This window comes from Camarhynchus parvulus, chromosome 1 (assembly GCF_901933205.1).
Source record: "Camarhynchus parvulus chromosome 1, STF_HiC, whole genome shotgun sequence".
Taxonomy (NCBI): domain Eukaryota; kingdom Metazoa; phylum Chordata; class Aves; order Passeriformes; family Thraupidae; genus Camarhynchus; species Camarhynchus parvulus.
Window position 1 is genome coordinate 69,358,334 of NC_044571.1, and position 25,391 is coordinate 69,383,724.

A 25,391-nucleotide genomic window follows, 5' to 3' on the forward strand; every position below is an offset into this window, starting at 1 on the left:
TATTAATTAATATATGCACTCAGATTTGCCTGCCTGTTTTTTTAAATAAACCCAACCTGAGCTAAGCTCTATGCTGCATTGTGCCCTAGAGGTGTCTTGTGAATCATGACAAAATTTGTTTTGAGACATCTAAATCCGTGAAGGTTACTAATTTCATTATTATGGCAATTATCATTACAATGTAAAAATTAATATCTATACAGCATTAGCAGAAAAAATGTTGATCTAACTGAGCATTTTCCAGGCAAAGTGATGATTGTTTCATTGTCTGTGTTTTGGTTTTGTAGATTTAAATGAAAGACAAGCAGCACCTTTACCTGAACTACTACTTAAGGTTGGGGAGCCATTGCTGATCAGATGCAGAGCTGTTCACCATAATTATAAATTCAGAATACAACTATCTTTTGAAAACAGGGAAGTTGAGCAGGTAAAAAGACAGGGTGTACATTAAAATAGGTTGTATTGGACACTATCAACTGATTAAACGTGTATCTCTGTTGAAAACCAGGGTTGCTGCTTTGAAGGATTAGAATATCAAGCAAACTTGTCAGCAGTTCGGGTCCAGCATGTGTTTGTTTCAGCAGCAGAAAGAAATGACAGTGGACATTACACCTGCTCTTCTACTGCTCATCCAAACCAAACTGCTTTGATCACAGTTCTAGGTAATTCCAGTCCCTGGTGTTAATTTGTCTCTCAGCTGTTTTGCTTTGTTTTCCATGTGTCTGTTCTTTACTTGCAGATATGCACTGTATGTTTGTAGTTCCCTTGCTAAGGAAAAAGTCTGTTTGCACTTCCAAGCAATCCAGGAGAGCCAAGAGATTAATCTGAACTGAGTCATTCTGGTACCTGAATACAATTAACCTTTTCTTTATATTGCTTTTCAAATAATTCCCTTTAAAAGACAGTGCTTTTAGAGGTGAAATGAAATGGCACTGTTTAGACATGCAGTCTGTATGACTGTTTCAATGGGATCTTCTAGAATCACAGGCTGGGATTCATCTCACATGTTGGTGACTCTCAGCCAGTGCACCACAGAACCATAAATTTAAAAAGCAAATCTCATTCTACTTAAGCAACATGCTGATTTAAAAGCCAGCAGTGTTGAATTTAGTTGAGAGCAGCCTCAGCTGCAAACTTTGTTTCTCAGATGGAAAAAACACAAAAATAAGCCTAGGTCTGGAAATAAGGCACGAAAAGGAAAGCTGTAGGTAGGACCATGCTACTGGAGTAGGTACAGGGTGTAATTCAATGACTGGTGTGCCTGGAGCTGGAGCCTCTAGCCCTGAAAACAAGGCTCTCTGAAGCAGTTACCATATGTTTGACCTTAGACGTAGTTACTCTCAGGGTTTACGATACCTAGGCTAGGTATGGTAGGAAGTGAGAATACTTACCCCAGTCTCTTCAGAAATTACTTTCCCAGTGTGATATCCTCTTTTCAGCTTCTGCCTACCACTGAGCAGGAAGTTCTCTCGTCATTTACAATAACTGAGTACAATACCTGTGCATTTTCCTACACACATCTCCTTGGTAAACCGGAACATAGGGGTGAGGGTGTACTGTAGAGGTAGGGCAAGATCCTCTTTTTCATCTGTGGCTGTGCATAGGTCAGAAATAGTGGCTTCTGGGATCTGTGAACTATCAGGTGTGAGCATGGGTGACAGTCTGAGGGAATGTTTGAGTTGCTATCCCTGGAAGGCTGTATTTCTGAGCAGGGTAGTTTTTCCACTACAGTGCACCAACCTCTATTGATTGTCTGTGCTCTCCTTAACACCCCTTTATCCCAACAAAACTTCTGAGGGTTCATTGTCTTTGCTGGTGAAAAAATCTATTTGTTTACTTACATGGTGGATTAAAGTGGGTGATGTTGTCATACCAAGCTAACAGCTGTGCTTCTCTCTCCAAGGTTCTACAGGAATATCCTGTGCTTCTGATCCATCCCAGCATTTAGCCTAATGTGTTAATGACAATCACTGTGGGTGTGAATTTATGCTAACAATGCAGATTCCATTCCAGCAGTGATACAGATACAGATTTCACTCAGTTGCCCATGTCGAAGGGTAGCAGTTTCTGAAACAATCAGCATCCCACCTTTAAACCATTACTGTGCAGGATTCAACATCTGTAGCTTCACTGGGAATCATCATGGTGTAACTTATCCAAGAGAAAACTGATTTGGTTGGCACACACTCCTTTGTCGGGGAAGCCTGGCTACCATAGCTGTATGGATGGGTGTTCTTTGAATCTCTAATAGCGCCTTGCAGCCAGACTGCTTTCATTTGTTCTTTGGTAATTGATACCTCATCAATTTAACCCATTTTTGTGACCATCAGGTCAGGCAGGGTGGTTAGGCCACTTCAAAGCACAGCAGAGATCATGCCAACAACTGCAACTGCAAGGCTCTTTGTTACTGCAGGTCTTATGTTCAGTTTCCACCAGTATTAAACAAAGAATTTTTAGCACTACACAATTTTGCTTAAGGAAAATGTAAGTTATTTTGCAGCACATTATATTAAAAGAAAAAACTGCAGAAATATGAGGAACACAGAGACTTGTTCAGTCTCAAGAATTTCATCTCACCTCTTTGTCATTGCTAAGTTTAAATAGTCAAAAATACACTTAAGCCTGCCAAAAATAATAAACCAAGCAAAAATGTGCCATTTTCTTTCTCTTCCAGTGAAGAAACTACTGTTTTTTTTTTTTTTAGTTGTTTTCCAGAGAAATGGCATACACTGCTCCAAGGTCCTTATATGCTCTCTGGAGAAAGTCTTTACTCTTGGCTGGTTGTGTTGTTAACAGTACACTCAGAGATGATATTCTGCCTGGAAGGACGAGGGCGAAAAGATGAAGGCTGCATGTATAAAATCAATAAGCCTTTAATATCAAAAAATAGGAGAGTACTCATGAAAGCAATAGTTTCTTGTTTTGAAATACTTAAATGTTTGTGGTTTTTATGGGAGTTTCCAAGTAGTAAGTAGGCTACAACAGATAAAACTCCAAGCAGAATGTAGGGTTACAATCAGAAAAAAAAAAACACTCAATAGGGAAAAACAGGTCCAGCAATATTTTTACAGTGTAGTTTTTCACCATGTAGCTTATTAAACACCACCCCAAGTTTTCCAGAGGTTGTACAGTCCTTGGAGATACCCAAACCAAACAGGACATGGCTCTGAGCAACCTCATCTAGCTGGACCTGCTCTGGGCAGGAGTCTGACTCCATATCTCTTCCAATGGATATGGTTCTGTGATCTTTACAGAGTTGATCCTAGCACCACTGCTGTCTTTAGGACAGCCTCCCCCCACACATTCTGCTGCTCAGTCTCTTTTGTAAGGAATCATTCCAAGCCATGAGACATCTAGCCACAGCAATGACTTTGGTTCCTTCATCAGTCAGTGCCAAGAAACAGTATTTCCAGAAGTGGTTCAGTACATCTTTGTCTTCTTCTGCTTTAGGATGGGATTCATCTGAATACGGCTTTTTCATTACACTGACTTTATGAGACGTCCAAACAAGGAGCTTAGGTGGATCACAGAGCTTTTGACATCTCCACTAGGTGAAACAAATCCCACCCTATCAGGGCAAATACCAGCAGCACATGGTTCATGGACCTCTTCAAAACATTTTTCCATGTTGCTCTCATCTTGCATTAAATATGTTTCATTTAAATGGAGAAATAAAGGAGCAGCTACAAGACTCATTTGCGATATCTTCAGCTCATTTCAGGGAAGGAGAAAGAACTACTGATTATGATGGTGGTGCCATGTGGTTTTGTTCCTGTAGAAAGCAAGCTAGGAATTGCAGCTCTTAACACCTGGAATACACACCCAAACCAAACTAAATAATTACATTATTGGCCCTGTGATTCTGTAGGTTAGAGTGAAGCGAAATGTCAGACCATTTTGGAAATGCTCTGGTCTGACCAAATATGCAACTTCATCAGGCTCAAATCATTTATCTGCAACTGAACACAGTGACAATATTTCAGTACTATTTTGAAGCATTCTCTTATTTTGATTAACAGGATACCTTTTGTGATGTAACATGGTTTTTGCTTGTGATAACCAAAATGAAAAACATACAGATGTATAAATGTCTTCATTAAAGTCCAACCTTTCTAATACAATTTTTTTTTCATTTTTTCCTCCAGAAAAGGGATTTATAAATATAACTGACTCTAAAGAAGATTTTGAAATTGGTGAGGAAGAGTTTTGCTTTGAAGTTAACTTTACAGCATATCCTCCAGTTAGATGCATGTGGCTGTATTCCAATAAAACATTTCCATGTATACAAAGTTACAGTGTGGATGGGAACAGGTATTTGAATATTTTGTAATAACTTAATATAATAATGTTTCTTCTTTATGTCTTATTTGGACAATTTACAATGTTTTGTACTCTCATTGTGTTTTTAAAATATGAATGGCCTACATGGTGAGACTGTTAACAAAAGGTACTCAAACATAATTTTGGCTTTGAAACAACAGTTCACACAGATAACTTGTAGAATCACATTATTCTCTGTTTATAATAAACCCTTTGCTAAGTTAGGCATCCAGCAACCCTTAAGTTTATATGCATTTTGCCATTCCCCTTCTCTCTAACATAAGTTCTGAATTACAGGTCTGTTGCAGTTTTCATTCTGGATCACAAGTTCTGCATGTTCCCATTTTCTCATCCTGTTGTTGATGATGTTCCCAGTGTCTTTCAAACAGCCCAGACCAAGTGCAGGGTGCTGCAGTTCCCAGGGCTCTGCTGGCCCGTGCCTGTGTCACAGAAACATGCCGTTCTGCTCGTTACCCAGGTCACGGATTCTTCCACTGCTGCAGCAAAACATGTTTTGAATAAACCTGTTAGTTATCTACCTTTTCTGTTATTTCCTACAATGGACTTCTGGCAGGAATCCTGTTTAAGGCTAATGTTTTCTCCATTCCCTAGGCTCTCTAATTTCTTGATAACATTATCTAATTTCCTTCAGGGTTTCTTTCAGAGTAGTTCCATGGCTTTGCAGGTAACAGCTTTTACTCACCTCAATGAAAGTAAAGCCAAGCTGCTTTTCAAGTTTTTACGTTAAAAGCAAGCAGACTGTAGGCAGGACTTAGTGCAGCTGCTCTGATTCCTTCTCATATTCTTAAAACCTCTGTCATCATCTGCATAAAGCTCTGTCAAAGCCTTGATTACACTTTTTAATGATTTCTTTCCATAGTATTTTGGTACCTTTGATTTTATCCACTAGCTTGTCAAGTTGCCTTTGCAACAGGCTGGCCTTTTCATCTGCATCAGATTGTGTATTGGAGTCAGACCTCAGTGAGGTTCAGAGACAGCTCAGTTCAGGTTAGCAAATTGTCATCTCCTGGCAATGGCCACAGGAACTCTGTCCCTGCTGATAAAGTGAGGGCTGTCAGTAAACTTTGATAGCACTGGGTGGGTGTTGGTGACTAATCTGCAATGCCTGACGTGGGCTTGGCAGAACTGTGCCTTGTGACAAGACTGATTTTGGAAATGAGGTCTCAGGGGACAGCCAGGAGCATTTGCTCATCCTTGTCCAATAGGTACCTCCCTCTGGCTGATAACAGGGAGTTGATTTGCTTTGCAGCTGATACACACCCCTCCTCACTGCTTCTACCAGCAGGACTCAGTTTTGCTTGGATGATTGACAGTGGGTGTAAATTCAATCCAGATAAGAATTAGGTGCTACAGACTGTGCCAACAGTAATTATATTGAGAACTTTTGAAATGCTTTAGGCAGCTGTCATTAGTCAGTAAGGTGCAACTGCTGCTCTGGGATTTATGAGTCACTTCAGAGCCATCTCAGCAAAGAGCAGCAGTTGCTGAGTGCTGATCACCACCTGCTGGATGGGGGAAAGGACAGCTCGTGTCCCTGGAGCCGTGTGTCCAGGCTGGCTCAGCCACAGGCGCAAGCCACAGCCACCAAGCATTGCTGGGGCGTGGCAGGGGGGCTTCTTCAAGCAGATAACTTGGCCATTTGTCTGACAGTGCTGTTGGACGAACAGGACTTTTTATGTTTATTTTGGGTAGTTATTCTTTGCATTTATTTGCATCCTCTTTATGTTATGAAAATATAAAATAGAGGGGAAACCACTTGAATTTGCTGATTGTTTCATCTGACAAGTACATCCTTTTGTGCAGACATCCCTCACAACGATCCAATTGTGTCTGAATACAAGCATTGGATAGACATGTCTCTATCCTGAGGACAAAGAGTATGGGTACATATTTCATTCCCTTTGAAGCACTCAGAAGCAGCAAGGGGTAGGGAAGTCAGGAGATTCTGCCTGCAAGTTGTAGCCTTCCATATTTCAATGTGACTTTAAAGCAGAAGGTTTCTCAAAGCAACACAAAAAAGGCCGTCACATATCTAAACACATTGTGAGTCTCACTTTGCATGTTCTAGTTGATTTCTGTGTAATCCTGTCTCCCAGCACTTCTACTTTGCTCCTTTCATATCCTTTTTCATTTCCTGTTTTTATTCTTTTAATTTCTGCCAGTCTCTTGTAAAATTATTCCTTCAGATAAAAGATCATATTAAATTTTAATAATTAACTCTGTGTTTTTCTTCAGCTTTTCATTTCAAAACCCAGCAATCCATCTCTCCTGTCACTATGCTTACAGTATCTTTTCAGATACTCCTTCAGAATTTCCATTTTTTATTTACTTTTGTGGGCTCTCTGTTTCAGCACACAACAGATTTTCACTTCCCCCCTAAGAGCTAATGACTCTTCATACACACAATGTTCTCTGTTAAATTTATAGTACTTAGCTCACATCCCCTTATATTTTCAGGTATGGAAGATACTGTGTTAATTTTTTTTTCTGTTTATTTCATTAGGATATAATCCTTCCAACCTGGGATTTCAAAAGCAACTAATTTTTTTTTGATTGGTCCTCTTTTTTCTTTCTGTCTTCAGTATCTTTTTTGAGGCAGCTTAAAAGGGTTCTGACTTTTAAAAGTCCATGAATTCAGAGACATTGTTAAGGCCATTTCAGATCAAGACATTCAAAAGTCAATAACCATATGAAAGTGTGAGCTTAGTCAAAGAAAAAATTGCCAGTGGCTTCAAGGGGAGCTTTCCTGGTTTAGAACTTCAGGGCGATACTTGGTGCCTTTGCATGTATCTTGCTTAAGGAGAAATATCCCAATTTCAGTTCTCTAGACTGATCTCATTACTGCTTTCTCCTGCTTTACATATTGCTGATGTGGGCTATCTGGGTTTTGTTTTTTTTCTTCTCTCTTCAAACTTTCTGACGTTCCTGCTTGCCTTTATCACTAAAACAGAGTTGGGTACCTACAACATGGTTACCATCGAGTTGTCAGCAAAAATATCCAACCCCAAATTGTCAGCAACTACACGTAAGAGAGATTTTCTTAGGTTGCTCTTCTAATGCTGATGAACTGCATTATCTGCTATTCAGAGCTGACAATTATCCTACAGCAATAACCTAGTTGAAAACACAGAAATAGGATACCATCTCTGTAAAATGGCATATTCCCTTCTCCCTGCCTCATCCCATGTCCCATACACCATGACACAACAGGACAGCCAGACATGAATCTTTAATTCTCTGCAGCTCTTTGTTATTAGTTTCTGCCCAGAGACTTGTTAGACCCCTCCTGGCCACCTCCATTGTCAGAAGGCGTCTCTGGCATGGTTTGGGTCTTGGCTTTCTGCCATCCACTGGCTCAAAGGCCACAGGGATTAGTAAAAGGCTGGAGTTTTTTCCTGCAGAACGACCTTGAGAGTTTGTGTTTCATTTCATTGACTATGAACTTATGATGATGATCGCTTTCCTGAGCCTATGTGAGATCTTTCTCTTTGGAAAAGCTTGTCTCTTATGTTCCTCCCTGTCATTGTTGTTTCCTAACACAATCTATCACATCAGCTAGAAATTCCCATCAAAGTTCCTTGGAGAGAAGAAAGTTTGATCCTTTAGTGGTCTTAGCATATGTGCCTGGGTGTGTCTTGTTGCCCAATGAATTAGTAACAAAATCGCAGCTTGACAGCCTGCGCGCACTCCAGCAAGAGTGAGAGAAAAACATGCAGAGTTAAATCAATACTGCAGGGAAAAAATATCTTCTCACCAGCACAGTAAGGTTCTGGGATTTATATTCTCTAAGCAAAAATAATTTCCTTTGTATTCTTCATGAGAAGATGCAGAATTGTTTCAAACATATATGTGAGTTTTAACTGCATTGAAATATTTTTCAAGTCAATATTTTGTCCTTTTTCCTTTTTTGACTTTGTTCCACAGCATTTCATCAAAGTTCTGCAACCATCAGCATCAGTCTGGGATATATGTATTTTATGCTGAAAATGATGATACAGTTGTAACAAAAAAATTCACTCTGTATGTGAGAAGTAAGTAACAAAGCTATTGCCAAAGATTTGGTAAAGTCTGGGATTTTGTTACTGGTATAAATTGAGCTATTATGGGGTTTTGTATTGGTATTCCCTATTTCATTTACATAGATTTATTGCTTAAAATGGAGGATCAAAAGGCAAAAACATTATTGTCTTCACACTGCATCACACTGCTGAAATCCAGGCACTGGATCAGAGAAAGACACTGGATGCTTGTGGGTTGTATTTCTTGTGTCAGCTGGGGATGGAGAACAGAGAAAGGAGGAGAAAGTTATTAATTTTTTGGTTCCATTTAGTCTACCATAAACAGAATATGAGGAATCAGTTGCATATTAAGAAAAATTAATGCTTCTTAAGAAAATTACAAGCCTAGGAATTCAGTAAAAAACAGTAACTCTATTCTATCTCTAAAAAGCTGGAACATATGTGGCTGCTGCAGAAACCACATGAGATACACAGTTGGGAGGAACCCTTATCCCCATTAGGAATTGGATTTCTATGCCATGTTTATGACATTTTTTCTCTAATGGCATTTATGAGTTAATGTAGTTGGTGTGGAGACCCTCTGGTGTATAAATTGTATGTTTGGGCTGCAGTGCCTCATACACCCCTGCCCACAATTCACACACATGCACAGTCCTGACCAATGCTCTCAGTCATCTCAGTTCTGCCACATGACTGCAGCATCTCTCCCCTGCTCCAGGTCTGGGGGCTTTATTTGTGATATATGATTTATACAAGGGTCTTCTGTGCACATTTTGTATGAGTTGGACACCCAGAACCTCAGTGCCAGGGCAGTCCTAGGACCAGCTGCTTAGTCCAAGTCAGAAAAGCAGAAGTCAAGACTTCTAATTTTGGCTCCGCCATTGTTTTGGTCTGGTTGTGCCCCTACAGAGAAGTGGCTGCTCCCCTTGCCTTGCCACACTGCCATCCACAAAACCAAGGAAGGAGGAGGACTTTGAGTTACACCCAGCTCTCACTGTGACATGCAGTTTTTTATTTTGAAAACAGAAGCAGACCTTGGTCTCAGCAGATATGACATTGCCACACAAGTGTACAGGGTTTTGTCACTTGAAGTGCTGACAGAAATTGTCTTACAAAATCATGGAACTGTTTAGGTTGAAGAAGATCTTTGAGAACATAGATTCCAACCATTAACCCAGCACTCCCAAGTATACCACTAAGCCATGTCCTTAAGCCTTGTGTTGTCTTATTGCAGGAAAGCCCGAAATAAGGATGCAGCTGTTGTTCAAGCAGATCTCCTGTGTTGCTGAAGGTTACCCTGCCTCATCCTGGGTTTGGAGGAACTGTCTTGAACTCAACTCATCCAAGTAAACAACTTTCTTTCTTTCTTTTTATTCATTGCAAAGACTATCTTGATTAAATGAAGACCAGCCTGTAACAAGGTAAATGTAAAATGCACACTTCACTGTGTGCATTTAACTGGTTGCCCTACTCCAGGGGAACCAGATCACCAAAATTAGGGGAAGTTCTCCCTTCTTTTATTGCCATCAATTGAAGTCTATAAAGATGTGTATCTCGGGCTCTTTACATCAAAATAGACCCCACTGGGTTTATATCAAAAGTCCAATCTAAGTTTTTCTCTTAGCCTATCAAAGTTATAGGATTCAGGGAATGCATTGGTTAATACAGGCTTGATTAATTGGTTAAGCTTTGGTTAAAAGACCTGCTGTGGTGACCTGTTACCAAAACCACTAAAGTCAGTGAGAGTGTTTCCAGTTAAGTTAGTGAGAGTATTTACAGTAAAGTTAGTAAGAGTGTCTCCATTTCCTCTATTTATTTAGGGGAATGAGTCAGACTTTAAAATTTTTAAAAATGCTGAAACAGCTTTGACCTGATTTCTGAACTCTGCAATTTTTATCTTAGATATGCCAAGAAACTAATAATCTCATGGTGCAGAAGAATACTAAGTCAAATTTTCCTTTGTAAGATTGTGGATAAACTCTAAAGTATTTATTTTAACTAGACATAAAAAAATACCTAGAGAATTTTCTTATCCATACCCCTTAAAAGGCTTCCTTATATCAATCTGTGCAGAAATTGAAGAGGAAAAAACCATGCAGAGAGTGGGTTTTAAATACTCCTTAAATCATCTTTCTGGGAAGAAAGTGCTGTGACATATCTTTTCTGAGGAACTTCCAAATGTAGAAGCTAGTGCTATGAGTAGAGCTGAATAAATGTATTCCTTATCTCCTAATTTATTTATGTGGAGAGTAAATTAGACAGTAAGTTGATGAATGATAGAAAAGCTAGAAGACAAAATTATCTATGTGCACCACCTTTCCCTCAAGTGTCAAGTTCCCTCTTTCTACATGTCAGGCCTTAAATAAGTCATTAATGCTGTCCATCTGGGTGGAGGAAGGCTCTCCATCATGAGTGAGAGAAACTTCATGGGTGAAGTGACATGCCTTCAGGATAAGGAGGTAGAACTTCTACCCTGGGTTCATATTGCATTTATAGTTTTGCATTTATAGCAGTGGCTGATTTGCAGCTGCTCAGTGGTTTGAATGTTTTGAGGCAAATATGAAACCAGTGGGAATAGATGAGGTGTAGGGGGTGGTGTTCTTTGTGAAATCAGTGGAGGTTCCAGAGTTCAGGGGGTGCAAGTACTCTGCCAAGGCACTGGTGGAGAGTAGCAGTGAGTCCAGTGTAGGAGGTAGCTCAGTCCCTGCTAACCCTGCCATGTCCATCACTTGCTTGTGTTTTGTCAGCGACAGGTCTCACTCTGTTGCTGACAAAACACAAGCCCCTTCTCTTCTTCTCTTCCAACACAGACATACGACATGTTTTGAAACTTCCCATCTTCTCCCCTGGCAAATGCCACTAAAAAAGCTAAAAATCAAAACTGGTCTGCTTCCTTTTTCAGCTGCACAGAGGAAATCACAGAGGGGATTCAGAACTTCTTGCCAGAGAAGAGATCCCTGGGGTCATGGATTTCAAGCAGTACTTTACATGTAAAGGAGACAGCAACAACCTTCTCAGTGGAGTGCTGTGCAAACAATTCAGCTGGCTCAGCCTGTGAAAAGAGTTTCATTAACTTGTCAGGTACCACAAGCCAGTTTTTTAGCATGGGTTTTCTCAACTAAAGCTGGCATGGTAGAACCTACAATACTTTTTTATTTGGCTAAATGGCTGACTGTGCAATGGCATTGCAGGAAAAACACAAACTCTGTATGTACACAGTATCAGAAATGGTGGGTGAATAGGAGACACAATTCTCTTTTCTCTAGGCCCAAAGCAGAGGCCTCCCTCATTAAAGCAAACAGAATAGGAAGAGCAGATGGAGCCATGGTAATGTTCGAGGCTGATTTCTTATTTTACTTTAGTGATCTACATGAAATCTGGAAGAATAATCTTTGGCAAGAGCTAAAGGCACTTTGGTAGCTGGTGGCATGTGCTATCCCTTGCTGTTTTCCTGTAGGTCCTTGTGGTGCTGCCAGAAATGCCCATGAGAGCTCTCCTCACCCCATGGAGGTCACTAAACACCCTAGCAAGATCATGGCTGAGCCAACAGACCCACTGAAGGGTCAATCCCTGTCTGGAAAGCAGGAATTCTGTGAAAGAGAGCTTCTTAAACTGCTGTAGGCAGGCGACCGAAGGTTATATCCTGGTTAGGTGGTCTCTCTTCTTGTCAAGGGAATCACAGATCATTTCCTCATTGAACCAGAAAGTCAGGATGATTATTTGCACTTTGCACTTGCAACATCATACGTATTCCATAGAGAAAAATATTTCAGTTAGAGGGAGCATACTGTAGCATCAGGAATTGTTTTGAAACACCCAGGTATTGCCAGTACAGGGATTTCCTTCATCATGATGAACAAGCAGTTTGGTGCTTTTGACTACAGTGGACAGAAGCTGTGACCACTGTCAGAGTTTGAGCATTCATGTTGGAATTAGAATAGAAAGTAGTCATAACACTTATGGTTCAGAAACAAGCAAAATATGAGGGTAGGTCTCATGTTTGCATGCTCATCTACTAATCAACACCTTATTCCTGTTTATGCTCACTAAGTTCAATCCAAGAATCACAGCAACACCTCCATGCATTCCAGTTTATTAATGGATTTACCTATTTTTTTCCTTTTTTTTTTTTTTAATGAAAACAGATATCAGAATTACCCATAACTTAATGCCCACTGCCCATCTTGCTTTGCACATGGCTGCATCTCACTCCCCATGCAGAAGAGGCTCGGGTGTGAGAGGGCTGCAGACTGCCAGAACTGACTGTGGCCTCTCCTTGAAATTTCAGCTGTACACACACACTCTGTTTCAGTGGGTAGTAATATGTGCCTTTTAAAGTTGCAGGAGCTGTTTCTTCACCCCTGGACAATGCTGCATCCTATGCCTCCATTGGATTTCTTCTCCTCTTGATCGCTCTTTTGTTTATATTCATTTTTCTTAAATACAAAAAGGTAAAAGCAAACATAAATACCTGACCATCCTTCTTTTGTTCCTACCAGGCTGTTTCTTCTCTAAAACTTATTTCATTGTGTGTTTTTTTTCTTCCAAAGCAATTCAAATATGAAAGCCAGTGGCAAATGATACAGATGATAGGGCCATCAGATAATGAATACATCTACATCGACTTCAGAGAATTTGAATATGATATAAAATGGGAATTTCCCAGGGAAAATCTGGAATTTGGTGAGCAATCCATAAGGTAAATCTCAATACTGGAGCAGTAGTCTGTGCTGTACCAGCAGCAGATAATACTGGCATTTTGTGTCTTGTAGGACAGGTCCTTGGTTCTGGGGCCTTTGGGAAAGTAGTGACTGCAACAGCTTATGGAATTAACAATGCAGGAGATTCAGTCCAGGTCGCAGTCAAAATGCTAAAAGGTATGATCAACTCTGGTGCCTTCCACAAGCAGCGATGTATTCTAGTATCTCCAAAGTAGAAGAGGCATTAGAAATCCCTCTATACAGAAAACTTTCAGCAGTTACATCTCACAAATGCTTGTCTTCAAAATCCTTTCAAAGTGCTTTCAAATCCCTGTTTCATTTGGGGAGATATTGCTGAAGCGCCTCCACCCCACAGCACATTGCATTTTGCCCTACACACTACAGAAGGTCTGTGTTGTGTGGGGAACTATGGAACCACTAAAGAGGAGAAATGTAAATGCCCAGTGCAGACTGTCCTCCTGGTTATATTGGTGACTATGACCCTTGGTGTGAGGCCCCTTTTTCTTGCAGTGTTGCCCAGCTGCGCCAAGCCCTTTGCCTGCTGTGTCTGAGCTAGCTTGTTTCCAAAACTTCCAGCGCAATTTCCTGTAGTCTTTTTCCTTCATGATGACACAAAACAGTTTCTTTCCATCCCTCCTTATGAATAAGGATACTAAACCTCGAATACTCCTTTCTGCTATGGTCTGGCATCTCTCCAAGCTGTCTTGCCTCCTCACAAAAGCAGTGTCCAGGAGCAAGCCTCCCTGGAAGAAAGCAGAGGAGGGCTGCCTCACTGTGTCCCAACTAATCACAGCCTGTTCACAGAATGTTGGAGTACCTCACACTGGAAAAGATCTCTAGGATCACTGAGTCCTCTGTTAACCATCGCTGTCAAGTCCACCACTATACCATGTCCCTCAGTGACACATCTTTTAGATGCATTCAGGCATGGTGACTCAACCACTTCACTGGGCAGCCTGTTCCAGGGCTGGACAACCCTTTTGGTGAAGATATTTTTCTGAATATCCAATCTAATCCTCTCCTGGCACAAACTGAAGTGTTTCCCCTCATCCTTTGACTTGTTACTTGGGAAAAGAGACCGGTATCCACCTCACCCACCTTTTGTTATATATTGGAATGAGCTTCACACTGACGCCAGCACCCTGCCCACCTGTGTGCCCACACAGCCCCTTCCTGCCAGCACTGCCATTCAGGTTTTCATTCCCCATTTTCACATAAGCATCTGTTTTATGCTTGGCACACTCCTTTGTGGCTGTCTTTGTGGAAGCTTGACTTGATCATTTTGGTTCACATACCCAACTCACTGAAGTCGTGAGCACCAAACGCTCACTGAAAAACAAGACTAAAGCTGTTACTGAAACACAGGGCGGCCCTCTCAGCTGCTGGATTGCAGCTGGTTGTGTGCCATATGGCTGCCATTTTCCTCTCTTAACATTTCTCTGCCACAGGCTTGTCTGCCATTTTTTCTGTGCTTGGGAACACTTTAATATACTGCTGTCATTCCTTGCCAGCTCAAGAATGACAAATGTTGACATTTAATGACTGCTTTCCCAAGCTGTCAAATGATCTGCACTCACACACAAATTTAGTTTCCACCTTTGACTGAATCTTTTTATACTTTGGAAAGGTTTTTTAGGATCTTCCCAAATGTACTGTCAGTCCAATGAATTTGAAATTAAGATTTGCACGTGACAAAGCATCACAACCATTTAAATTTTCATTTCTTTGCTGGAGATTTCCAAATCTGTATTATTGCTTTTACAGAAAAACCTGATGCTTCAGAAAAAGATGCTCTAATGTCTGAGCTGAAAATGATGACTCACATTGGAAGCCATGAAAATATTGTGAACCTACTCGGAGCTTGTACTCTGTCAGGTAAATTGAAATTGTGGAAAAATACCAATTAAAACCACCAGAATAATGAGTACTAATTTTGCTGTTCTGTGCTGGCCCAAAATAAGATGAAGATGAACTGAAAGCAAGTTTAAGGCCATGCATGTGTACAGAAAAGGGTCATTTCTGATTATACTGGCAGGAAGTGATATAACAGTCCTTCTGTAGAATAGGATTTCCTGTTATGGTGGTGATGGCACTGGTATGAGCCAGTTTATTAAGTGAAGAGGAAAAACTTATCTGGTGTCAGGGACTTTGTTTACACATGATTATGTTCACGAAGGAAATTATAATTTTTTTTTAATTCATGTGACTCATCAATGAATGGATAAAAATAGCTAAAAGATAGACAGGAAAAAAAAAGAAACTGAAAAATAACAGGGGTAGGAGGGACACAAAAAAAGGAATGAGTGGAGTAAATAATGGAAAGAGGGACAACCTTTTAAAGGAAAAATGCAAATGTAAAAACAAAACTGAAGAGTGAAAAAAATAAGCAACAGTGGGCTAAGATGAAAGTAGTGAGATAATATCATTGATTAAGTAATGTGTGACTCATGTTATCATTGAGGTAACTTACACAGCTATTCTTGTGCAAAGAAATACTTCTCTGGCCAGTCCAATGGTGAACAAGAGGGGATGAAGAAAGGCTAAAGAACAGATCAGCTTGGGGAAATGCCGGGGTTTCACCCAGTGTAGGTCCATGTCATGAACTGTAACACCTGACACTGAAAAGCTTGGCAGATTTTCCAACAGGGTTATTTATTTAGTCAGAAAGACCAAGCAGAACAGTTAACTTTTGTTTCTTTAGTTTACATCAGTGGCAATACTGTCAGGCCCAGACATGTGAGGAGTAAGAGGAAAGCAGAGAAATAGATTGTTCTTAGTTGCTTTAGCTGATTTAAAAATATACAGACTGCCACTGTTTTCTGGAACAGCGGGCAGGATGTGATGGTGTAGGCAGCAGAGCTGCAGGGAAGACCTGCTTAGTCTGGTAGGTTAGGGCAGGGACACTTCCAGCCTTATCCAGGTGCCATTTCCAGTAGTATTTACATGGTTCTTGAGACTTTCCCATCCATCCTCTGAGAGACTTTACAGCTTTTTTCAGCGTGTCCTACCTTGCTTGACAGTGGCCTTCTGACAGAAATATCCACAGATTCATGGTCAGTCTTTCTGGGCCAGAAGTGGTGGCAGAGTGAGGCTTTGCAGGGTGATGTGTGACCACTCTGAGGTCCTGCTGGCTGGTCATGGCTTTTATCCAAGCCTGCCTGGGTCAGGAACTGGATGTATTTTTCCTTTCTTGAGAAAATGTCCTGACCAGTGCTCTACTTAAGACACCTCCCCTTGCAAGGGATATCCCTCAGTTAGGTCCCCTCAGCAAAGTACTCTTGGGTTTCAGGTGATCTTCTTGGGGAAAAATAAAAAGGCTCTTTCCAGAGCATGAAGGTTGCACAGATAGGTGGAAGAATGTAGGTCAAAGGATACAAATTCACACCATCCAGATAATTAGCAGGAGTCATCTTCTTCTTGAACCCTGCATGGTTTAGAAAATATGCTGCATCCTTCTAGCCTGTACTGTCCTCCCCATTGCCATTGGGATGGGCAAGGATTTTTGTTTGTGTAAGGGATTTTCAATACAGTTTGAGAGATGCATCACAAGGACAAAGTTACACAGACTTTCCAAGGGACATTATAGTCAGTAAACAAATTCTCATTATGTGCCTATCAGTACAGCTTATCCACCTGGGAATGGAAGATGCTTGGGATGTTTTAACACAGATTAATCCTGAGAGAAAATGAAGCAGCATTAGGGCTTTAATGGGGAGGGTGCTATAAATAGCAGCAGGCTATTTACATTTCCAACTATTTCAGGACCAATCTACTTGATATTTGAATACTGTTGCTATGGTGACCTTCTGAACTACTTGAGGAGCAAGAGAGAAAAGTTTCACTGGACACTGACAGATATTTTTAAACAACAAAACTTCAGCTTTTACCACAATATCCACCAGGATCAAAACTCTAGGTAAAGAAATTAGTTACAATTCGATACTTTTAAAAACTGCTGTTGCTTTTTAAGCTTCATTCTCACCTGTGCTGTGTACACTGGTGAAATTATTGAATTCTTGAGAATGTGCCTTCATGTACTTTAATAAACAATGCTTTATGAGGAACTGAGATTTGATTCTCCTTATGGAGACTGCAGAAGACAAAAAACCTCTTGTTTCTCTTCCCAGTTTTGAGAAGAGTCATGTCTGTGTCTAGGTTTTTAATAGTAGTAACTGTTCATGTTTTTCACTGCAAAAGAGTTTATGTATAGAAGATTATGTGATAAATTAGATGTGATAGATTATGTGATACTGTGTGAAAACTTTGAAAAATGTTTTGCCTGCTCCAGGACAGGGACTCACCTGAAGTACAGTGTGAACACAGCTCTGTGCAGAGAGGATGAATTTGAAACCACGCAAAGAAGTCAAAACATAAATGTGACACTGGGATCAAATGGGATTGTGCTGTTTTCTGAGGAAGGTAAGAGATTAATTGATTATATCTTTAGGAATGCTGTTTTATTGTATTTTTTATATTATTGATATGACCAGACTAGATTCCATGACAAAAGAGGCCTCTTTCTATCATATGTTTCTCTTCAGTGCAGGCAGGAATTTTGCTGGAGGAGGATTCAACAACACTTGAGATCAGATGCTTATGTTTCTGCTCATGCTATGAGCATAGTAGTTGAATACAAAAATACTCACCTTTATTTTGTATCTGAGTGAAGGATAAAAAATATTGATGCTCTTTGTGATGTTGCTTTTGGTAGGGAGCCTGTGAAAATCCTTTAAAACAATCAGTGGAATTGATCAGAGTGAGGAAGTCCATGGAAAACTCATACTTTTGATTATTTTTCACAGATAAAATTAAGGATGCAGGCACACCAGTGGATGAAGAAGAGGATTTTAATGTGCTCACTTTTGAAGACCTTCTTTGCTTCTCTTATCAAGTTGCCAAAGGAATGGAATTTCTTGAGTCCAAATCGGTATGGTGAAGGGTAGCAAATTTTTCAGATAGAAAAGCTGCTAAAAGTAGGTCAGTTTATAAAAGGCAGGTTGAGGAACAGAGCCACTCAGTGGCAAGCTTGAACTATACCTCCTTCCCTGGTTTAACAGCGACGACTGGGTTGCAGTTTTAGGCAGCATCCTGAGTAAGAAGCAGCGGCACGGTACAATTGTGCCTGCTCTGGCCCTGCCTCCTTGCCACCAGCAGCCAGGGGGTGTCCAGCTTGGCCATTCATCAAACTGCTGAAGTGGAAGGAGGTGCCAGCTCAGAGGGCAGGGAATTGTCCACCACTGGTACCAAATGCTGCTGAGCATTAATCCTTCCTTTCCTTCTAAGTGCATCCACAGAGACCTCGCTGCCCGGAATGTACTGGTGACCCACGGGAAAGTGGTGAAAATCTGTGACTTTGGCCTCGCCAGAGATGTAATGAACGACTCCAACTACATTGTCAGGGGCAATGTAAGTTCATGAGGGCTCTCTGGTTTCCATATCATTGTAAGAATTATAAAGAACTAAGAAAGAAAAGTTTTCATTTTTTCATTCCTTGATAGCTTCGTGCATTCCTTGTTAGCTTTGTCTGTATGGGCAATGCAGAAATCTCAGTTTTTCCTGCCCTTGGCAAAAGCAAATTCTTAGATTATAATTAAACTAATCAAGCTGGTTCTGTGAATGAGATGGTACCCATGCTCTTTTTAAAGCATCCATTGATGGAAGCACTGGGAATTGTTTATGGTTGTGGGTAATAACAGTGTAGGACGACAGCATATCCATGGTAGTGTGTCAGATCTTCTGTCTTTATGAAGAAATACAGTGTGGACATCTCCACCTGAGCCACTCTATGCTTGAAGTCAGAGGAAGGAAGGTGGCTCTTCCAGGACTGAGCTCATCTCTTCCTTAAATAGTCATCTAAAATGCATGAGATGAACTGGCTCTTTAGAAGTGTCCATTTCTTTCTGCAATGGGAATGTCCAGGGATTGCTGGCATAGACACAGCTTTGCAAGCAGCAAACATGAATCGGTCATGCTGGCAGTGAGAAGCACCGGGAGTCACCCACAAAGCCTGTGTCACAGCCTGTGTCACAGCATGACCTGGCCCCCATCCCCCTGTCTGCACAGGCTCGGCTGCCAGTCAAATGGATGGCCCCTGAAAGCTTGTTTGAGAGGACATACACCATGAAGAGTGATGTCTGGTCCTATGGAATACTGCTGTGGGAGATATTCTCCCTGGGTATGTCTTACAGTGGGACAAAAGAGGGGTGTTTGGTTTTGGCAGCTTCTGAATTAACACATATTCTCTGATCATTTCCACAGGTGTAAATCCTTACCCCGGTATTCAGGTTGACACAAATTTCTACAAATTGATACAAAGTGGATTTAAAATGGACCAACCGTATTATGCTACAAAAGATGTGTAAGTGTATTTCCAAGTGATGCAGAGCATGAGAATTTATACTTACTAGGTCACTGTTTGAATGACCTTTCATTTATTGTACACTATCTCTTACCCAAAATTAGTTGCAAAATGTGAGATCTTTCTCTAAATCTAACAAAGACTGCCTGATCTTGCAGGTTTTGTTCTAAACCAGAAGTGATCAACACTATAGGTTATATGTATTTGACAGGACTAATTTATTATATTTATTTAGTTGTGACTTCTTTCCCCAGGGATCTTCTTATTCTCAGACCACAGATATGTTTTCCCCTTTTTTTCTTCTTCTGCTTTTCTCTTTTTTCCTTTCTTTCATTTTATTTTTTCCCCAAAAAAGCTATGTTTTCCATATTGACTAAATTTTTGGTGGGTTCTTTCCTAAACTTTATTATTTAATCAAAGTTTACCAGGTTTGTTTCAGTTCCAGGTGGCTAGGGATCCTCTTAGATAAAAACCCTGCTAAGGAAGAGTTGGGGGAAAGCTAATTCTGTGCTCTCATCACATAAATTTCAGCCTGTGCCTCTGTGCCTGGGTGGACTCTGCCTAGAGGTGGGCCCCAGGGAACAAGAGAAGAGAAGGTGACAGGGAATTATGAGGTCTGGAACTTGGAGGAAAGGGAAGGACTTGGAGTTGGCCGACCTCTTCTGGCAGAGGTTTCACTGGTGCTCTAGGGACAGAGTGCCTTGCTGTGACACTGCACTGTTCTTATCCTCACCACATAAAGGCTGTAATGGCATTAAAAGTGCAGGGGAATCTGACAGATTAACCCATGAAAGATTGCTCTGGGGGGTTTAAATATCAGAGAGCCTATTGTCCCAGTAACTTTGCAAGGGACTTTAGCTGTCAGGCGCAGCACTGATGCCTGATGAAACTGCAATATTTCTAAGGTGGTGTTTAAATTTCAGAATTTTTTTTTTCATGTCACATTACATTAAAAGACTTGCTATGAAAAGTTTACTTAAGACTACATAGTCCACAAGGAACAGGTTTAGTTTCTGTGAAAGATCGGCATTGTCTTCCTAACATTTTCTGCGTGGAAGCTGAAAAACAAACATTGTGCTATTATATGTCATACCACAATGATTTTACTAAGGACTCTGATTAAGGCACTGTAAGATCATTTCACCTTTTATCCTTATCTTTCTGCTTCTTTTCCTCTAATGCAACACTGCAATTCTGGCCTCTTTCTATAAAATCGTTCTGATCCCCATGATTCCCCATTCAAGTCCTGCGATTCCACACAGTCACTTACAGAGAGTCCCAGAGCTAACATGTTTTGTGTGCCATGTCTTTCCTTCTGCAGCTATTGCATGATGCAGTCCTGTTGGGCTCTTGACTCCAGGGAAAGACCTTCTTTTTCTTACCTGGTTTCCTCTCTGGCCTGTCAGCTGGCTGAGGCAGAAGGAGCAGTAAGTAAATACAGTGAGATGAACGTGTGAACAATGTCGGGGTTCAGGTTTGGGTTTTTGTGGGGTTTATATGTAGCTCCACAGATCATAATGAGATGAGGAATAGCCTCCTGCTTTCTATTGAAGTACACAACTCTACTATGGATACATTGCCCATGGATCCATCTAAGAGCTTGGGGCAAGTTTTTCTGCCATCAGAAAGAATCCTGACCTTCCTGATGAGGATTTTCTTCCTCCCACTACCTGCACTGGGACTCTGGAAAGCTGAAGTCTCTCAGCCTGTGCTGAGGGAATGGGCTTTCCTCGTGCAGCAGCCAGTGCAGTCAGGTTTGGGGATGCTGCTAGCTGCCATGGGAGGGGTGCTGAGCCTGGGCCAGGGGCCAGGGGGTCTCATGAGGGATCACCAGGCCATGTCCTCACAGACAGAATGCTGTACGTCATTCTCAAAGGTGAAAATAATAAAGATGATCTGAGGAAGTCCTCTTCTATCCATACCAGGCGTTTATCTCCTCTTCAGGGAGGATAAAGAATTCCTTTCCAAATTACCAATTGCTACTTGGGTATCCACTCTGGACTAAACACATTATTTCTCAGTGCCTACTTCATGGGGAGGAGAGCAGTTTTCCAAATACAATAAATAATAACAGAAGATATCTTTTATTTCCTCTTCCCAATTCTAGGTTTACCATAATACAATGAAAAGCTTTGCTACACACCATTCCAGCATCAAAACTAAACCTCGTGTAAGCAGGGATGAGGAATCTTTGCTGTTCCCAGCTGTGCTCCAGCATGAAGATCCTCAGGTTGAAAAATAATCTGAGTTTTGGATTTGGTCTCAGTATTGTCATACCCTCTGTGTAGGATAAGTGTTTTATATCAGCTCTAAGAAAAGAAATTGTCACCAACTGCTGCACTGTTTGTTTCTTGTGGGCCAGTCAGTATTTATGTGACTTTTTGAGAAGGTGTAATTCATTTGTTTGGATTCAGCAAACACATTTATAGCAAGACAGGTTTTTTTGCTACCTTTTCCTGGTGCTGTGTAAGTAGTGCCCAATCAACATATTGAATTATACTGTTCTTGCCACATTGCAAGCAAATATGAGAGAATTCACAGTAATTTTAGTCAATGTTTACAAACATTGACTATGCAGCTAAAGAGAGCTGCTGTGATTTCCAGAAGTGCTATTCACATCTTCATCTCCAAATGTCAGGGAGTGTTGGGAAAAAAACCCATTGGAATCACCAGTTTTAGATGTTCAAATTTTACAGTTCCATAAGTCTTGTTTTACAAGGAGCTCTTAGTTTGATTGAGTGTTGCTGTTTTACCCTGGACATCTCAGTGGTTGTGAAGTATGGGTGGTGGGTGTTCAGGTGAGTTCAGTTCATCAAGATTTAGTTACTCACGTGGCCTCTACTTAGCCAGGCTACATTCTGCAACTGCTGATGAGAGATAGGCACTCACAGGAGGGATTCCTTTCCACCTAAAATAAGCATCTAAAATAACCAGGAGGAGTGATAATTGGAGATAACCTTCTACCTCCCTGGTCTGGAAAATCCAGGTGGCAGTCTCCAGTTGGAAGTCTCACTTCAGCTGAGTTACAGATAATTCCATTCATGGGGCTTTGTGTGTTTTAGTAGCAAATAAAAAATGTTAAGTTTTGAAGAAATTACATTCTGTAATTTAGGAGTGTAATATCATCTCTCCAAATCTAAAGAATTCAGCCTGGGTGTATACACACTGCTGCACTAAAATGAAGCTATGCCTCTTTAACTTTCTCACACACTCCCAGGACAATACCCAGAGGTTTGATGTGTTTTCAGTATACTTGAAAAGATAGCTATGTTCACTATGAGGTTTAGGAATTTCTAAATGCAACTTTCATCATGACTAATAGGATACATTTGTCTACATCACAGTGGATCAAGATGAGAATATATTGGTTAATAGTTTTTTTCTCTTTTACATTTCACAAGGTGCTAAGTTCAGTTAGGATTTTTCAGAGGCAAATCTTATAAAATAATAATAATAAATAATAAAATATTAACTTTGCATAGAATATGCTATCACAGAAATTCTGCTGCTCTTTACTAACACTGTCTGAAAATAATGTTGTAATACAGTGATTATGATTTGTATATTTTTGTTAATGTTATTAATAATTATCAATGAATCATCCGTTTTTTATTCAGACACAAATTCCTGAAGAGCAATCTGGAGATATTTAGACAGAAATAAATTTTAACATTGCATTCTCTGCAAAATGTATATAATTTTTAACATACTCATAATGGTTTGAAAGTATTCATCTGCAAGATGTCACTGTTCAGCACTGGTAGCACACAGCCTGCAGTGGCTGGACAGTGGGAGTTAAGCATCTTGTGAAGACAGGAGTTTTCAGCCTTCAGATTTAGAGGAACCTAATACTGAACTAGTCACTTTCAAGCCTGGCTGGCCCTAGAAGCTAAGCAGATGTGAACTTGGCTTAAAGAGGAGCAGATGAGAAACCCATGTACTTAAAAACAAGCCAGGGAGTTGTGTCACATGCTTATCCACAAGACTTGAAAAGAACTGGACACAGCTCATCTGGCCCCATCATCGCTACTGAGCTGAGACTTGGGAATATAAAGGCAAATAGAGAACCTTGGAGCAAGTACAACTTCTCATGATTCACACATGAAAAGCAGCTCAGGCAACACAGCACTCTGTGAGGAAGAGCAATCAGGAGAAAAACCCTCCTATACAGGCTGAACTTGTGGGAAGTTGTGAATCTGCTTCTACACACAGAAGAGATGGATGGAACAAAGCTACAGGAGGTACTGCATGAAAAAAATAATTTCGCTTAGGACATTTTCTTTCCAGGATGCTTCCAACACAACAAAGTGGCGGTCCATTATGAGGTTTGTGCAGACCCACAGACAGTGCAGGTTAGTTCCATGATTTTTGAAGGGAAATGCCCACATTTCTCTCATAGGATCCAGACCCCTAATCTGTGCCTCCAGAAACACGTTGTCAGGAGAAAGTGGTGAGTTGCCCCCTGTAGTGAATGGAGAGAGTTAATCTTGTTTGAAGACCTCCAGCAGAGATGCCTTTAGTCTAAGGTGGATGCCTTAAGTTAGGCATAGACTGACAAAGATCCAGTAATCATTAATCCGGGATGAAGAGCAATAGAAGGGTTGAGGTCAATTAAAAGCACTGAAGGGCAAAGGACGTTTGACCTCTCCCTCACAACAGTACCAGAAATAAGAAGAAAGATAATTTGACAACCCAAGCTGAAAGACAGGATGGCGCTGGGGAATCTGCCCGAATTTTCTTTCCCTTCCACCTGCAAGGGCGTGCCTCGGAGCGGACAGCCGTGTCCGGGGAGCTCGGAGCGGACAGCCGTGTCCGGGGAGCTCGGAGAGGACAGCCGTGTTCCGGGGAGCTCGGAGAGGACAGCCGTGTCCGGGGAGCTCGGAGCGGACAGCCGTGTCCCGGGAGCTCGGACAGCCGTGTCCCGGGGAGCTCGGAGGGCACAGCCGTGTCCCGGGGAGCTCGGACAGCCGTGTCCCGGGAGCTCGGACAGCCGTGTCCCGGGAGCTCGGAGCTCTCCGGCGGGATGCCCGGGCACGGGCGGCCCCGTTCCCGCCGCAGCCGGCACTAGGTGGAGCTCCGCGACCGCGGACAGCCCGAGGGACGCCGGACGGGGGACAGGGAGCAGGGCTGGAGCTCGGCACAGGGAGCCGGGCCAGCCGCGGTGTCGGGTCCAGAGCTACAGGAGACCCGGGAGTAGGGCTGGGCGTGAGGGTATGGGTCAAAAGGACTCGACAGCCAAAACCTCGTAGCACCGATGGGACAAAACCAGTACCAGCACAAACCACTCCGTCCACTCACCCCTTCAGAGCGTTTTCCCAAACACACATGTCCCTGTGCCACAGGCAGCAGGGACCAAAAAAGTGAGAGACCCTTCTCTGTCCCTATAGAGAAACTGGAGGTGCTTCTCCAGCACGTCATGCTTTTGGATTTGGGATACCTGGGATGGGCTCTGTGGGGTCCCTCTGAGAGAAGCTGGGACTAACCATGTGTTAAATCAGAAGAGAAGAGCAGAAGTGAGCCTGTCATGCATGCTAGCAGTGGCTTTCAGTCCACGTCTCCATGGAGGGCACTGTGAAAGGCAACGAAGAAATACAAAGTCATAGTTGCTCCGGAGCTATTTGCAGACAGGTTATATTTTAAGAGTCAGAACTTCTGCTGGAAACTATTTCAGGGGCAAAAAAAATCAAAGCATACTGGAGATGAGTGGATCCCATGGAGCTGGATGCACCAAATCTCAGCTCCCTTCTCCCAAACACAGAATCAGACCAAGTGCTCAGTGGCTCAGGGCTCAGACTTCGCATTCTGCCACCTTCAGTCCTGCATCTACGGCTAATTAATTAGACCATGTAAAGAAAAACAGCTTTTTTCTAAAAAGGCATAAAAAGACCCACCCAGACCTGTGGTTCAGAAGGCCTCAAATGGCTTCAGAAAGAGACAGAACCTGAGCCCAGC

At 41.6% G+C, this 25,391-nt stretch overlaps 1 protein-coding gene across 1 annotated transcript in view; it reads left to right on the forward strand.

Moving 5' to 3' along the window:
* The window catches only part of FLT3 (fms related tyrosine kinase 3), a 33,222-nt gene extending 11,541 nt beyond the window's left edge, over positions 1–21,681 (forward strand). Inside the window, exons 7-24 of the mRNA XM_030947141.1 lie at positions 288–427; positions 509–662; positions 4,146–4,311; positions 8,266–8,372; positions 9,595–9,706; positions 11,263–11,441; positions 12,699–12,811; positions 12,911–13,043; positions 13,133–13,237; positions 14,846–14,956; positions 16,844–16,997; positions 17,370–17,500; positions 17,884–18,008; positions 18,365–18,487; positions 19,145–19,256; positions 19,340–19,439; positions 20,761–20,866; positions 21,547–21,681. Coding sequence (XP_030803001.1) covers positions 288–427; positions 509–662; positions 4,146–4,311; positions 8,266–8,372; positions 9,595–9,706; positions 11,263–11,441; positions 12,699–12,811; positions 12,911–13,043; positions 13,133–13,237; positions 14,846–14,956; positions 16,844–16,997; positions 17,370–17,500; positions 17,884–18,008; positions 18,365–18,487; positions 19,145–19,256; positions 19,340–19,439; positions 20,761–20,866; positions 21,547–21,681 — 2,306 coding nt within the window. The remainder of the gene's footprint in view (positions 1–287; positions 428–508; positions 663–4,145; positions 4,312–8,265; positions 8,373–9,594; positions 9,707–11,262; positions 11,442–12,698; positions 12,812–12,910; positions 13,044–13,132; positions 13,238–14,845; positions 14,957–16,843; positions 16,998–17,369; positions 17,501–17,883; positions 18,009–18,364; positions 18,488–19,144; positions 19,257–19,339; positions 19,440–20,760; positions 20,867–21,546) is intronic.
* The last annotated feature ends 3,710 nt before the right edge of the window (positions 21,682–25,391 follow it).